General features: G+C 24.8%; 1 protein-coding gene across 1 annotated transcript; it reads right to left on the reverse strand.

Annotated features, from left to right (window-relative positions):
- Positions 1-396: 396 nt before the first annotated feature.
- On the reverse strand, positions 397-13,130 carry LOC145842608 (cytokine-like nuclear factor N-PAC). Its single transcript, XM_082950079.1, has 13 exons — positions 13,043-13,130; positions 12,375-12,411; positions 11,879-11,973; positions 9,914-10,038; positions 9,668-9,711; positions 8,610-8,716; positions 6,042-6,149; positions 5,619-5,721; positions 5,009-5,107; positions 4,417-4,579; positions 3,458-3,648; positions 1,431-1,544; positions 397-700 (listed from the first exon to the last, which is right to left on the reverse strand). The coding sequence occupies exons 1-13, from the start codon at positions 13,084-13,086 to the stop codon at positions 659-661; spliced, it is 1,272 nt and encodes a 423-aa protein (XP_082806205.1). The 5' UTR covers positions 13,087-13,130; the 3' UTR covers positions 397-658.
- Positions 13,131-13,983: the final 853 nt, after the last annotated feature.

The raw sequence follows: 13,983 nt of genomic DNA on the forward strand, positions 1-13,983 counted from the left end.
TTTTTGAATTGAACAATTTTTTAAGCATAAATTTAAAGAAGCAAAACTTATATTATCTATAGATACATACTTAGTCTAAAAATCAAATTTATACTAGAAAATTTCAATACATCCATAATTAATCAAAAAATCGACTTGTCAGTCAGTTTTAAAGGATAAATTTGAAAAAATGGAAATTTTCGAATATTAGCAATATTATATAATAGAAAAACAATTCTTAACTATCTTCATAGCTTTGGTGGATATTTAAGTTACTATATATATGTATACAAATCAACACAAATACTTTTATACAAACTATATTCCAATCAAAAAATTGATTTTTAAGAACTTATACATCATTTTTATACTAATTTATGATATAAATTTTCATTGGTGTACGTAAAGAGTATTTCTTTTTAACTACCACCACTATATTTCAAAAGAAAATAGCCGTTTAATTAAATTATGTGATTAGATTTACTTTAACTCGAATTCCAAACATTTAAAACAAATTTTACTCTAATAAAAAACCATTTAAGCAAATAAAAATACTGAAAGAAAAACATTATTGTGCTACAAGTTTACCTGTCTTTAAATGTAAACTATTAATAACAATTTTTTTTATAATTAACGGCAGATCAAGTAACGCCATAAAAACTTCAAATTTCGAGTTCAATCAATGTTTTATATCTTCTGGTTTTCTCCCACCTTTCAAGCTCTGAAATTTTGATATAGAAAGTAATAAGTTAGAAGTTTAAAGACTTTATACTAATCGTTTTCAAACTCCAAATTTAGCAGGATTTTGTTCAGTTAAATAAAGGTAAACTTTTAAATATTAACCATTGAATAAACAAACCTTTTTTAATATGTCAAATTATCAAATAGACTTGATGTTATTTTACTATATTGAATTCAAATAAAAAAACTTGAAATATAATTACTATTTATCAAAAATGCCTAATTTATGGTTGGATCTTTAAATGTGTTCGCAAGAAACGTAAACCCCTTTATCTGATCAATTGAATTTATTTACCATCGCATCGAATAACCAATTTACTATTTAAAATATTCTTATCGGACCTGAACTTGGTATTTCATCAGTTAAAATATAATTTATGCTGCTTTATTTTCAGAGTTTTAAATCAAGTTATAGCAATAAAAATAATTTTGAAATTAGCTTAAAAAAACAATTATTCAATAAAAATTTAACCGTAGAAAAATACACATTTTAATAATATTAAAAATATCAATACTCAAGAATCCAGAGATGTTTCTATAAACTCAAAACTTAAGTTAGCACAAGAAAATTGAATCCAAGTAAAAGGACCAAGAATTTCAAGTAAAAGGCTAATAATAACTTAAAAAGATCAGTATCAACTAATTTTACACATACAATCAACTTGTTAAATTAACTTCATGAACGTAACTAAGTTTCGACAAAAACAAACCTCGTGAACAGCTTTTGGTATCGGTAGCTTAATATTGATGTTGTCTGCAAGACCAAGCATTTGTGCGGCGTAAGAACTTTGCAAGTGGAGCGGATAACGAGTTCTGTAGTTGTCCTGCAAATTACATTAGATTAAAACGTTTAACAAGTTTTACTGTACTTGTATAAAACTTTAACTTAAAAAAAAGCTCAAGTGCACCTAAATACTCTATACACAAACCATTCTACTTTTATACTTTGAACATATATAACATTAAAACTTAAGAAATTTTGATCAATAAAAAAAGATTTTAGAGTTATTAAACAAAAAATACTTGCAGGGTTATTTATTTCAACAACTTCAATATCTATAACATTCATATATTTTCATACGCTAAAATTAATCATAATTAAGAATAAATCTAACTTTTTTAAGTTGCAGTCAATGACTATTTGTTTTTAAAAAACATTAATACATATCTTTTGAAAATAGTTGTCTTTAAGATAAAACATTAGATATATATTTTTTTTTTAAGGGTAACCTATTTACAGGGTTGCCGCTCGTTTTTTCAAAAAACTTTCCAAGTTTTCCAAATTTCTTCCAGGTTTTTAAAAGTAAACATTTTTGAGTCTATTTTTAATTTTAAAATAATTTCTATATAAGAAACTCTCTTAAATACAGGGTTGCCATTGGTTTATCAAAAAAATTTCCAGGATTTCCAAATTTCTTCCAGGTTTTTAAATTACACATTTTTGGGTTTATTTATAGTTTAAAGTTAAGTTGGTAAGAAACTGAGTTACAGTATAAAAACATTGAAAAAATACTGTAAAGCTACTTGAAATATGTTTTTTAATAAATAATTTTTTTTATAAATAAATTTTTTGATGATGACAAAATTTTACTACTATAAATATGAAAATTGTTTAAATTCCAGGTTTTTCCAGTTTTTTTTTTTAATTTGACAAATTCCAGGTTATTTTTGCCTAAATTGTCAAATTCCAGGTTTTTCAAGGTTTCCAGGTAAAATGGCAACCCTGTTAATATTGTTAGGTTTACTTAAACTTATTTATTTTTTGATTCTTTAAGTTTTCTAGTTTCAGTTAGCTAAACTTTACAAGTTATCTTGGCATTTTGCAGCTGTTATCTCTTTAATAGAAATATTTTATGTAGGCTATAAATGGTTTGTAATTTAAGGGCATAGAAAGGGTCCACCTTGATTTTTATAAATTGATCTTATTTTATAAAGTTTTATGTAAGCTATCAGACATTTTTAACCGCTTGATTAAATTCAAAGTAATTTATGAGATATGAGCGATCAAAGTCGGTGACCTCAATAGGTTCCTAATGCTAGGCGCGAACTAAAAACGCAAAAAAAGACCATTTCACTAAAAATCTATCTTCTTCATTTTTGAAGCAATCTTCTTTAAATTTTTCAGACAGTGTATAACTGAATCTTAAAAAGATTGAACGAAGTTTTTTTTTTAATTTTGAAAAATATTTTTTTTATAAAAAAAAAAACCTATATTTTTGTTTTTTTATCTAAAATCTTTATCTTTCAATATTTTTTAAATTCCAACATTCGAAGTCTTTTAAACTATAAAAGGAACGTTTCCTAAAAGTTTTAGGTCTACAGCTCAAAAAATGAAGGTGAAGATAGATTTTTAGTGATTTTTCAAATTTCCAAGAAATTTGACCCCGAAAAATTTGGGGTCCATATGTTTGTATCGGTTAACTTTTAATTTAAATTATAATATCTCAAAAGTTAAATAGTATCTTTTAATTCTATAAAAACTGGCTTGTAGTTTGTACTTCAAGCTTTCATGTAAGATCCAATGTTATTTTTAGTATAAAAAAATGTTGGACCCCCTATGCCCTTAAATAATATTTGGTGAAAGCTTTATTTTTTTCAAAACAATAAGAAATAATACGACCATTGAAAATCAGCTATCTTAAATATTATTATATCATCTAAGGTTTAAGGCAATCATTTATTTTTTTCTTTCTAAACAGCATCAATACTAAACACAAAATATCAGTTTTCAACGAACGGTCATTATTTCGTTGAGTCGGTTGTTCATGAATTTTGAGTTCAACTTGCTGTTGCGAATGACGTCCGTCAAAATATCCAGGTCCAAGCCCGCCTTCTCCGCCGTCGAATAAGCTTCCAGTGTCGATATGTACAAGTTCGCCCCCATTCCGTTCAGCATTGTCATCTGCGTCATCGCATCACCGAGCTTTCCTGTGTGACGTCATAAAAGACAGATAATCAGGTGGCTAAAAGTAAAAAAAACAGATCTGCTTAAATTGTTAGCAAAATCGACATATCACTAATTTTAAGAAAAAGAACAGAATGAAGAGTTAAGGTTTTATTGGGAGTGATGTAACTGTACACAGGGTTGCCAAATGTTTTTGGCAAATTTTATCCAGGTTTTTAAAAGTACAAACTTTAGGGTCTTTTTTTAGTTTAAAGTTAAGTTTAAGGTAAGAAACTGTGTTAAATAGTATAAAATATTGAAAAAATACTGTAAAGCTACTTTAATTGAGTTTTTTAATAATTTGTTTTTGATGATAACAATATTTTTTTAGATGTTTTGTGCCAAATCAAAATTTTACTACTTAACATGTTAAAATTGATAAAAATTCTAAGTTTTATTTCTCATATTCAACGTTTTAAGCCTAAATTATCATATTTCAGGTTTTCAGGCAACCATGTATACAATAAAAAAAATACTATGAGTAATTTTAAGAAAAACTTACCACAATCTATAAACAAAATCAACATCTTAAAAGTAAAAAAATCTTTATTTAAGGGACTTGTAGTTTCAAGTTTAAGCCAAAATTACTGAAAAAAATAAATCAACGACTTTCCAAAGGCTTTGATTATACATGTTTAATAACATTGTGAATAATAAACTAATTAATATTTTGTTGGTTAAACAGCAGAGAGATAATTTAATATTAAACTGTACAAAATATATATATATTGTGTAAATCAAATAAAACAAACCAAGGAACTCAAATTTTGAGGCCAAAGCATTCAAGCAAGAATCACAGTCCTTGTTAACTGTTTTATCACCGCTGGTGTATATAACCAAGTTACCATTGCTTGCTTCCTCCAGCGAGCCGAAAAACGGAGCTTCCAAGTATTTGCATCCTTTTTCATTTACAATCTGAAACAACGAGTTTTACTCAAGAAAAGAGTTGCGAAAATTTTAGTGTTAAGTTTAATTATACCTTTCTTAATCAAAATATTTTTCTCTAGCGAACAAATATGTTTAAAAACATTTTAAAAGAAAAGTGGAGGATTTTTAGAATTTATCTGAACCGTCAAGTAGAAACCTAAGAATATTTTTTATGCTTAACTATCTTAAACGCATATTATTTGTTTTACTAGAATTTACAATGCTGTAAACTTGGTTAAAAAGTTTTTTTCACAATTATTCACTGATCAAAACATTCTTGCACTAAATTTACAGAAGTACAAAAGTTTTTCAATTAAAGACGACTTATTAATCTAAATGAACTAATAAAACACTACCGATTCCTGCGGTTTAATGTGCATACATGAGGGTAATTCTTAGTAAATATACATTTATAACCTTGAATAATTTTTTAGAGTTTACTGAGTGCATAGTTGACAACTCAATAAAACTTTTTGATTTATCTACTTCATTAGTCTTCATCAGCTCTTCCAAAATCTATGAAAAATAGGCAGTTTAAAAATTGTATTACAATAACTCAAAAAGTGTTAGCAAAAATTATCTTAATTCAAATTATTTGACAAATTAAATTATTTGACTAAGTTTAAAAACTTACAAATTTAACTTACTGATGTGTCTAAGAACATTTCGGAAGTTTAAAAAGTATTTCAACTTGCTATAAAACTTTTATTTGCTTACAAAATAGTGTTATTCTAAAATACACAAAGAAAACTTAATAAAATTTTATATCTAAAATAAAATCTTTAAAGTTATCATCATTTACAGGTGTTAACTTACTCCTCTAAAAAAGACAAATGTCAGTCAAAGATAATAGGTAATTTACACTAAGACAAATTGTTTGTTTTAAATATTTAATCAAGACTTAAAAATTTTTTTACAAAGAAGTTTACAGTATTAAAGACATATATACTTTAAATGGCACGTTAACAGCTCAATTAATTTTGATAATTTATTTATTTTAATTGAAAAAAGTATTAACAATAGTTACTTTTTGACTATTACTAAAAGTTTCAAGGCAAACAAAAATAAGTTCCGAATGTTTGACTACTTCTGCAGGTGTATCAACAGTCGTAGCATCTGGAACAGCTTCTCTGTTAAGATTTAAGGATGAAATTATTTCCCAACTTTGGTTGTAACATAAACAAACTTAATAGAAAAGCTTTAAATACTCAAAAATTTAATCTATTTTTGATAATTAGGATCCTAGCAAAGCGAGTTCGCTGAAATATATAATAAATACAAATATTCTCAGTACTTTTTCTTTAATGAAGAAACATTTAAGTTCAATTAAGAAAAAGTATTTTTAAAATTTGTATTTATTATACAAGTTTTATAACTATTTTTTTTATTAGTAATAAAAAACTACATATCAAATAAAATAACTTAGATATAAATATGAAATTAAACCAACTTTTCATTATATGTGTTATTCATATACCACAAAGTTACACGATGACCGGTGTCTATCAATCTCTGTGCTATTTTTAGGCTGTAACTTCCGTATGCTAGTAACCCGATCCTGTTTGTACGGTTTAAATTAATTTGACTAGTTAAATTGCTGAGCAATATTTTAAAATACTGATTGTAGGGTTTTATTCAACATGCATTACATTTTTTTTTTAAATTCCTGAGCTCTGATACAATCACCTTAGACATCAGCGATAAAAAACATATTTACTATACAGTATACAAATAGTAGTTATTTTTCTAATTTTTGAAATATAAAAATAAACAATAAGTATTAGGGCGGGATCGGCAAACTGCGGTCCATGAAGGGCAAAAGTGTAGCAAGTGAGCATGTTAACTTTTGAAACTCACACTAGATATTCCAGGATCTGAGAGTAAAAAAGTTTCAGGAGATTTGAAAATTATACTAGATCCAGGTTGCCATTGGTTTTCGAGAAATTTCTTCCAGGTTTTCTAATTTTCTTTCAGTTTTTGAAAGTACACGTTTTTGGGTCTATTTTTAGTTTTAAGATAAGTTCAAGGTTAAAAACTGTGTAATGTGGTATAACAACATTGAAAAGATACTGTATATCTACTTTAAATGTGTTTTTTAATTAAAACAAATTTTGATGATGACAATTTTTTTAAATCTATATGATAGATTTTTCGTGTCAAATTAAATTTATACTACTTAAAACTAGCTGTTTCTTAAAATTAAAAAAAAAATAACAAAAAAGCTAAACGGGTAGAAACATTGTTGAAATAAGTTTATTTACCCTTGTAGTAGTCTAAATATAATTTTTAGATAAGCATATAAAAAGTTGTGAGATGCATGCATGTAGAAATAAGAGGAGCTTAAAATCTACATGTATTATGACGTCTAAGACTATGTGTATTTTAAAAACTAAGCAATAGAGCTTTTAACCTTTATATGTCTCATTTTTTTAATTTTATTTTACGTTTCAAGTTTAACTTTATTAAAATTAATTTAAGCCTTTTAAAAACGTTTTAGGAATCCTAAAGCTTGTATATATTGCTAGCTTTTTTAAAATAGTTTTATGTCGAAAACTTTTAAGTATAAGTATCAAAATATTTTCATTTAAAATTGTATAGTAAAATAAGTTAATTAAGTTTGTAAATTTAATTTTGTTTTAGTTTTAATTAAAGCTTAAACTTGTAACTCATTTTAAGCTATTTAACTTTTAGTTTACATGTTGCACAGTTCGTTTTTATATTTTTAAACATAAAAGTACTAATGTTATTTAAGCATAGAAAAAATAATTAAAAATAAATTCTGTGCTAAAATGTCACTTCGTTCAGTGTCACACCGTGCTAAAGTGTCACTCTGTGAAGTGACGCCGTGCATTTCTGACCCCTTCCCGAAATCTTAGTTTTAATGCTAAATTTCAAACTATTTATACGACTAAACTTGAATTTTGTACCTTGTAGGACGTAAAAGAAAAAGAAATTAAAGATTTAAAAAAATTGTCATCATCAAAATGTTAAAATGCTTATTCTCTAAAGAAAATACTTTATATTTAAAATATTAGGTTACTATAACTTTAAGAGGCAGCAGTTATTAAACCAAATTTTTTAACTTTTCACAGAAATATTTTATATTACTTTATACTATTTTTCATCTAAACTAAAAAAATTAGTTTGTAAAATGAAAAACTGAAAAACTTTATTGAACAATTGCCGCCTTTAAGTTATAGTAGCCAAATATTAAATGAGCTGTATTTGTAGAGTTTGTAAATTATTTAATATATTTAAATGAGAATAAAATAGTTATAATAAAACTGTAAAGACTTTTAACGAATTCAAATACATTAAAGACTTAATATATGTTTTGTATTTAAAAAAAAATATTTTAAGTTTATAAAAAGAATTAAACTATCGAGTCAGTAGAAGAATCTAATCTGCAAGAAACTTTAAATTAACAAATCACTACTTGTACTCTAATGGATGTATGTACCTGTATGTTAACAACAAATGATTGATTTAACTAAACTTAAATTAGTCTGTTTCGCTTGACTAATTTTATGTATATTAAATATTCAAAGACAATAATTTAAGTATATAAAACTGAAAGAAGCAGATCGCCGAAAAGAAAATCTTTCCAAACTAACTGGATCCGGCTAAACCTCAGCTAGGATTCAGCCAAATCCGTTTTTTTTTTAAACTTAGGATTTGGATCTTAGATCCGATAGATCACTAGTAAAAAGCAAGGTAAACATATGACATTTAACTTTTTAAGCAATACTTGTTCTAACTAATTTTATTGCCTTTTTTTATATTGGCTCTAGAAGTGACGTTTTAGTTTGTTGACGGAAAAACTTTTGTTAGTATAGTCTATTGTCAACTAAAAACACAATTGGATAAAAAATACTTAAAGCAGTCATTTAAATAATATACTAAATATAAAGAGGTATCAACCTACTAATAATTATACAAAATTGACTAAAAAGGTTCTCATGAAAAAAATTGAAACTTTATTTAGAGAAATGTTAACTCATTTTATAAAAAAACAAACTTTTTTGTTGTCACTTTAATTTTATTTTTCATTCGTCTTTCATCATATCTAATACTCGGAGTTGTTTTAGAAGTAGATACTCTAGCTTTTTTCTTCTTTGGTGGTTCCTGTAATTAAAAACATATAAATAAGAATTTTAATATTATTAGTTCAATTAAACAAAAAAATAAACATTGATTTAATGACAATGTATAATTAGCGCGGATAATTTCAAAAGGAACGAGATAAAGTGATTAATACCTCATAAGACCTATCATTCCGTTTGGCAGGTTACGTTATGGTAGATCCCCTAGAGGCCTAGTATGTGGAAAGGACAATGTGTCAATGACACATTTTTTTACAGAACATACACAGGCTTGCCAAATGTTTTGGCAAATTTTCTCCAGGTTTTTAAAATTAAGTTTTAGGATTTACTTTTAGTTTAAAATTTTTGATAGATTATTTATTCGATAAAAGTGTTAAAAAATTACAATCTAGGTGTGCCGTGGACCGATTTAAGAAATATACTTCAATCTGTCTTAATACAACTTATAAAAAATAATATTTTATAATACTGTTTGAAACTTTGTCAATACATTAATATATCTAGATCTAGTACCTATTTAATTTATTTGCAATTGCCTAGTTAACTTTTTTTTTTCTATTAATAAAGAAAATAATAATGACTTCAGATAAAAATGTTACTAAGGTTTAAAGTTAACCCCAAACTAGGCGAACTAAACGTATTAACTAAATTAAACTTTTAAAATCAGATGATATAAATCACTTTTTTTTTAACTTAAACATTTTATTTTTACTTAAAGTATAAAAATTAAGTATTAATAATAGTCAATTAAATGAAAGATTATTTCAAAATTCATTAATTCCTTATCAATTATTACTTGTCTATTTTTGTATAAACTAGATAAATTTCAGAAAGTATAGATTTACTATAACAAGAAAAATACTCAACTCTCTTAGATTAGTAGTATTTTAAAAATCTATGTAAAATTACACTTCAAGGAATAATTAACTCATCAATATAATTTAATTTTTTGGTAAAAAAAAACAACACTAACCAGTTCTTTTACTTCAGTTTTTTTGTCTTCAGCCATAGAATTACCTACAGAAAAAAAAAAATTAGCATAGTTCAAAAATTTGTAGAGCTATAACTATTATTACCAGCAAAAAAGTTGTATAGAAATAAAATAAGAGATAAACTTATTACAACTCTTAGTTATTCAGTTATATTATTTTTAGACTTAAAAACATTTGATGTAATAAAGTAAAATTTTTAATATTAAATAATTCTTTAAATAAATTACTTTTCCTTCCTAAAGCTTTTTCACACTCTTCAATAGATTTTTTTAACTTGTTAGACTGGCTTTTTCTTTTGAAACGATTTCTGTTTTTCGCATAATCTATAATACTGTGTGGTGGAATAAAACTCCTGCAAGTTTGAAAGAAAGCACAAAATTAGATGATAATTAACAACTAATAAAGGTAAAATTTACAAAAATCTGAACTATTTGATTAAAGTCAAAATGTTTTTTTTTCATAGTAATATTTAAGTAAATATAATATTAAAATTTTATATTGTTAAACAAACCAAGTAAGACTATAGGAAAGTGTAAATCACTTTTTACAATTTTATCTTATTTTCACACCAACAACTAAGCTACCAGTTGCTTTATGCCTCTTATATAATTTCTTTAAGTTAGTTTTTAAATTAAAAGTGATTAAGGTTAGAGGACTAAAGTGTTTTTTATGGAAAGCAACAAATAAAAAACACAAAAAAAAGGAACTTTAATAAAAACTTTCATTGAGAATTTTTTAAAAATCGATCATAAACTATCTCAGTCTAATCTCTAATGAGTTATGAAGAACTTGTAGAATAAACTTAAAACTAAAGTTATCTTCATTAAACAAAAAACTATCACATTTTGAATATTTTGACAACATTTTTATGTTACATCTATTTCTTCAAGTAGATTGCAAAATTAACTAAAAAGATAATTTTAAGTAAAAAGCTTTATAAATGTAAGAATAAATTTTTAGTAAATTTTAAAAATTTCGAGATAACCAGTTATAAAATACTCTCTTTTTAATACGCCTGTATCACAAATCTCTGTAAAACTGATTAAACCTCAAAAATTAATTGAATTTTTCTTATTCTCTTAAAAGTATTTTATAAGTTTTAAATTTCAATTTTCAAATTAAGGTGAATGTTGTTTTTGTAAAATATGATTAAAAACCATTTAATTTATATCAGGGTTGCCACTCTATGAGTCAAAAAATCTTCCCTGAGTGACCAAAAACTTCCCTGAGTAACCTTAAACTTCCCTGAGTTTTTTTCAAACCCTTAAATTTATTTTTATTTATTAAAAATTTACCATTTTAATTCTAAGCACTTAAAAATGAATAAAATAAACTTTTATGAACAAAATATTGAAACTGGATTAACTAAACCTCATTCTAGATCTAGAAATAAAATTCCCTGAGATTAAAAAAAAAATCTTAAAATTTCCCTGAAATTTTTAGAAAAAACCAAAACTGTCCTGAGTTTCCCTGAATTAATAAATGAGAATCAAAGTTCCTTGAGTTTCCCTGAGATTTTCTACAACTTTAAAATTCCCTGAGTTTCCCTGAATTACCTGAGTTCCCTGAGTGTGTGGCAACCCTGTTAAATAAAACATTTATAATAGAGTATGTTCTATAGAGAATGATAAAAATATAGTTTAAAACTTATCAGGGTTGCCAAATATTTTTGGCAAATTTTCTCCAGGTTTTCAAAATTTCCTCCTGATTTTTAAAAGTACACATTTTTGGGTATATTTTTAGTTTGAAGTTAAGTTCAAGGTAAGAAACTGTGATAAATAGTATAAAAACATTGAAAAGATACTCTAAAGCTACATTAAATATGTTTTTTAATAAAAAATTTTTCGATGATGATATATGATAGATTTTTTGAGTCAAATCGAAATTTTAACAAACATGTTAAAATTGTTTAAAACTCCAGGTTTTTCTATGTTTTTTAGCTTAAGTTGTAAAATACAATTTTTCCATGTTTAAAGGACTTTTGGCAACTCTGACTTATGCCTAACTAATGTAAACCAAGTTAAAAATTCACAATAATCAGCAATATTATTATTTTTATTAAACATAAACATTAGTAGTATCAACATTTATAAGAATATCAATAAAACCGTGCAACTTTATATACAAACTTTAACTAGCATACTAGAAAAACAAAAAACTATTATTGATAGTATTATTTAAACATAACTAACAGATCATTAGATGAATAAAACCGGACTAATATTGATTTAGGATTATTTTTCTTTGGTAGTTTTTCATACTGTTTTATTTCATTCTCGTCCACTACCTGATGAAATTTTATCTACTTATAATTCAGTTTAATAAAACTAAATAACCTACTTTTTAGATAGCTTAGAATTGTTATTGGACAATTACTATAAATTAATAACAGATGTTTTACTATAGGTTAAAATGTTAAGTTAACATGGTTAGCAAAACTGTTAACAAAATTTAAACATATTTCCACTGTTGGAAGGGATTTTGTTGTATTTTAAATTTATTAGCAACTTAAAATCACTACATTTTCTATTAAACGATATTATTTAAAACTTAAGGATTTTTGGATTACACTTCATCCCCTATCAAAAAAAATAAAAAATAATGACAATTCATTTTATTTTAGATACTACTTTTCGTACTAATAATTCTAATAGATGAATTTACAAAATAAAGAAAGTAAACACTTACCTGAGCTGGCCAGTATGGATATGAAGAGAACTTTGCCCTAAAAATTAAATCAATGTTACTTTTTAAATAATCATAAAAACCCTCAGGTAATCAATCAAAAAAAAACAATTTAGCTTTGTTTAACTACGAATTTTAAACAACTCACAAGAACCTCTAACAATTCTATTTAATGAGTCTACAAAATAAAAGTTAATCAAAAAAATGTAACTAAGTTTTTAAAAACTATCAGAACCTACCTCTTGGCTAAGTTAATTTAAAAACTGATTTTAAACTTACAAATAAATTATTAAAATTCATTTTATAAAAATAACTTAAAAGAAAAAATTTAGCTAATATAAAACGAAGCTGTACAACCTAAAAGCTCAATTTATTAAGTGAGCATAAATTTGCTCGATCCCACCTTCAAATATTTAATAACATACCAAATTTATTTTGTGATGTTATTAAATATGTATTGTTATGTTAAATATTAATATGTTAGGTTTTGGTTAATTTAAAAATTAACCAAAAAATTCATTTAGTTTAAATCTCTATTTAGCTAGTTTTCTAAAGCATTAAGGATTAAATTAAGCATTTATGTCAAGTTTAGTTTAAAGAAATGTATAAACTGTACAAAATAAAACTTGTATTAACTTTATGGTGAGTTATAACTTCAAAATAAAACTTACCATACTATTGAGCCAACTTTAAACTCTATACTTGAGGAACTCATATGTATATTTAACTTCAATAACGTAAGATATTACTATAAAACCTGAATGAAGTATAGAAATTTATGTTAGTAAACTTTGAGTTCAAATATCTTATTTACCATAAACATAAATTTTAAAACACTTCAAAGATATAAAAAACAGTAGTAACTATTATATATAATTAGATGAAACTTTTTTTTTGATAAACTAAGTAGAATGGAAGTAAAATTGACAACTTTTAATTGTTTCAATATCAAAGATAAAATATATCTGATAAGAGATTTTAAGACAGGTAAAAGTTTATGATAAGCAAAAAAAAAAGTAAAATAGAACAGTAATAGATAGAAAAGTTACTTTCCAAGGGATTAATGAAATGTTAAGGTCAAGAGCTTGGCAGATTAATGAAATAAAATACAACTGTATAGAACAAAAATAACTAGCTTTTATTTTAATATTGTCATTTAAGCTTATTCAAGTTTAAATTTTTTTAAGATTAATAAAACTGACAATTATGAGAGACAGCTAAGCTTTGATTCTTAACCTGTACTAAAAAACTAAATTCTGGTTAAAAAATTCTTGCCAGGAAGATTATCAATAAGGAAGTAAATATGTATACATACCATATAAGCTTTATTTTTCCTTTATTCTATGACTTATAATAATTTTTAATAAACTGAAACCATTGAGGAAAATTGCTAAATATGGTAAACATAAACTAAAAAAAAATCTTTTTTAAACCAATCAATGTTATGTATCTGGATTCTATTAAATTGCAAAGTTATCTCAAAGTTGATGATGAACATAAAATATTATATGTAACAAAGGTTCTCCCTGAAGATTTCACTTGTTTAATAGCTTTAGATTAAATCAAAAAAGCTTGAAATTTAATTTAAAAACAATATATACATATATTTTAG

This window comes from Thalia democratica, chromosome 8 (assembly GCF_965202585.1).
Source record: "Thalia democratica chromosome 8, ktThaDemo2.hap1.1, whole genome shotgun sequence".
NCBI lineage: Eukaryota > Metazoa > Chordata > Thaliacea > Salpida > Salpidae > Thalia > Thalia democratica.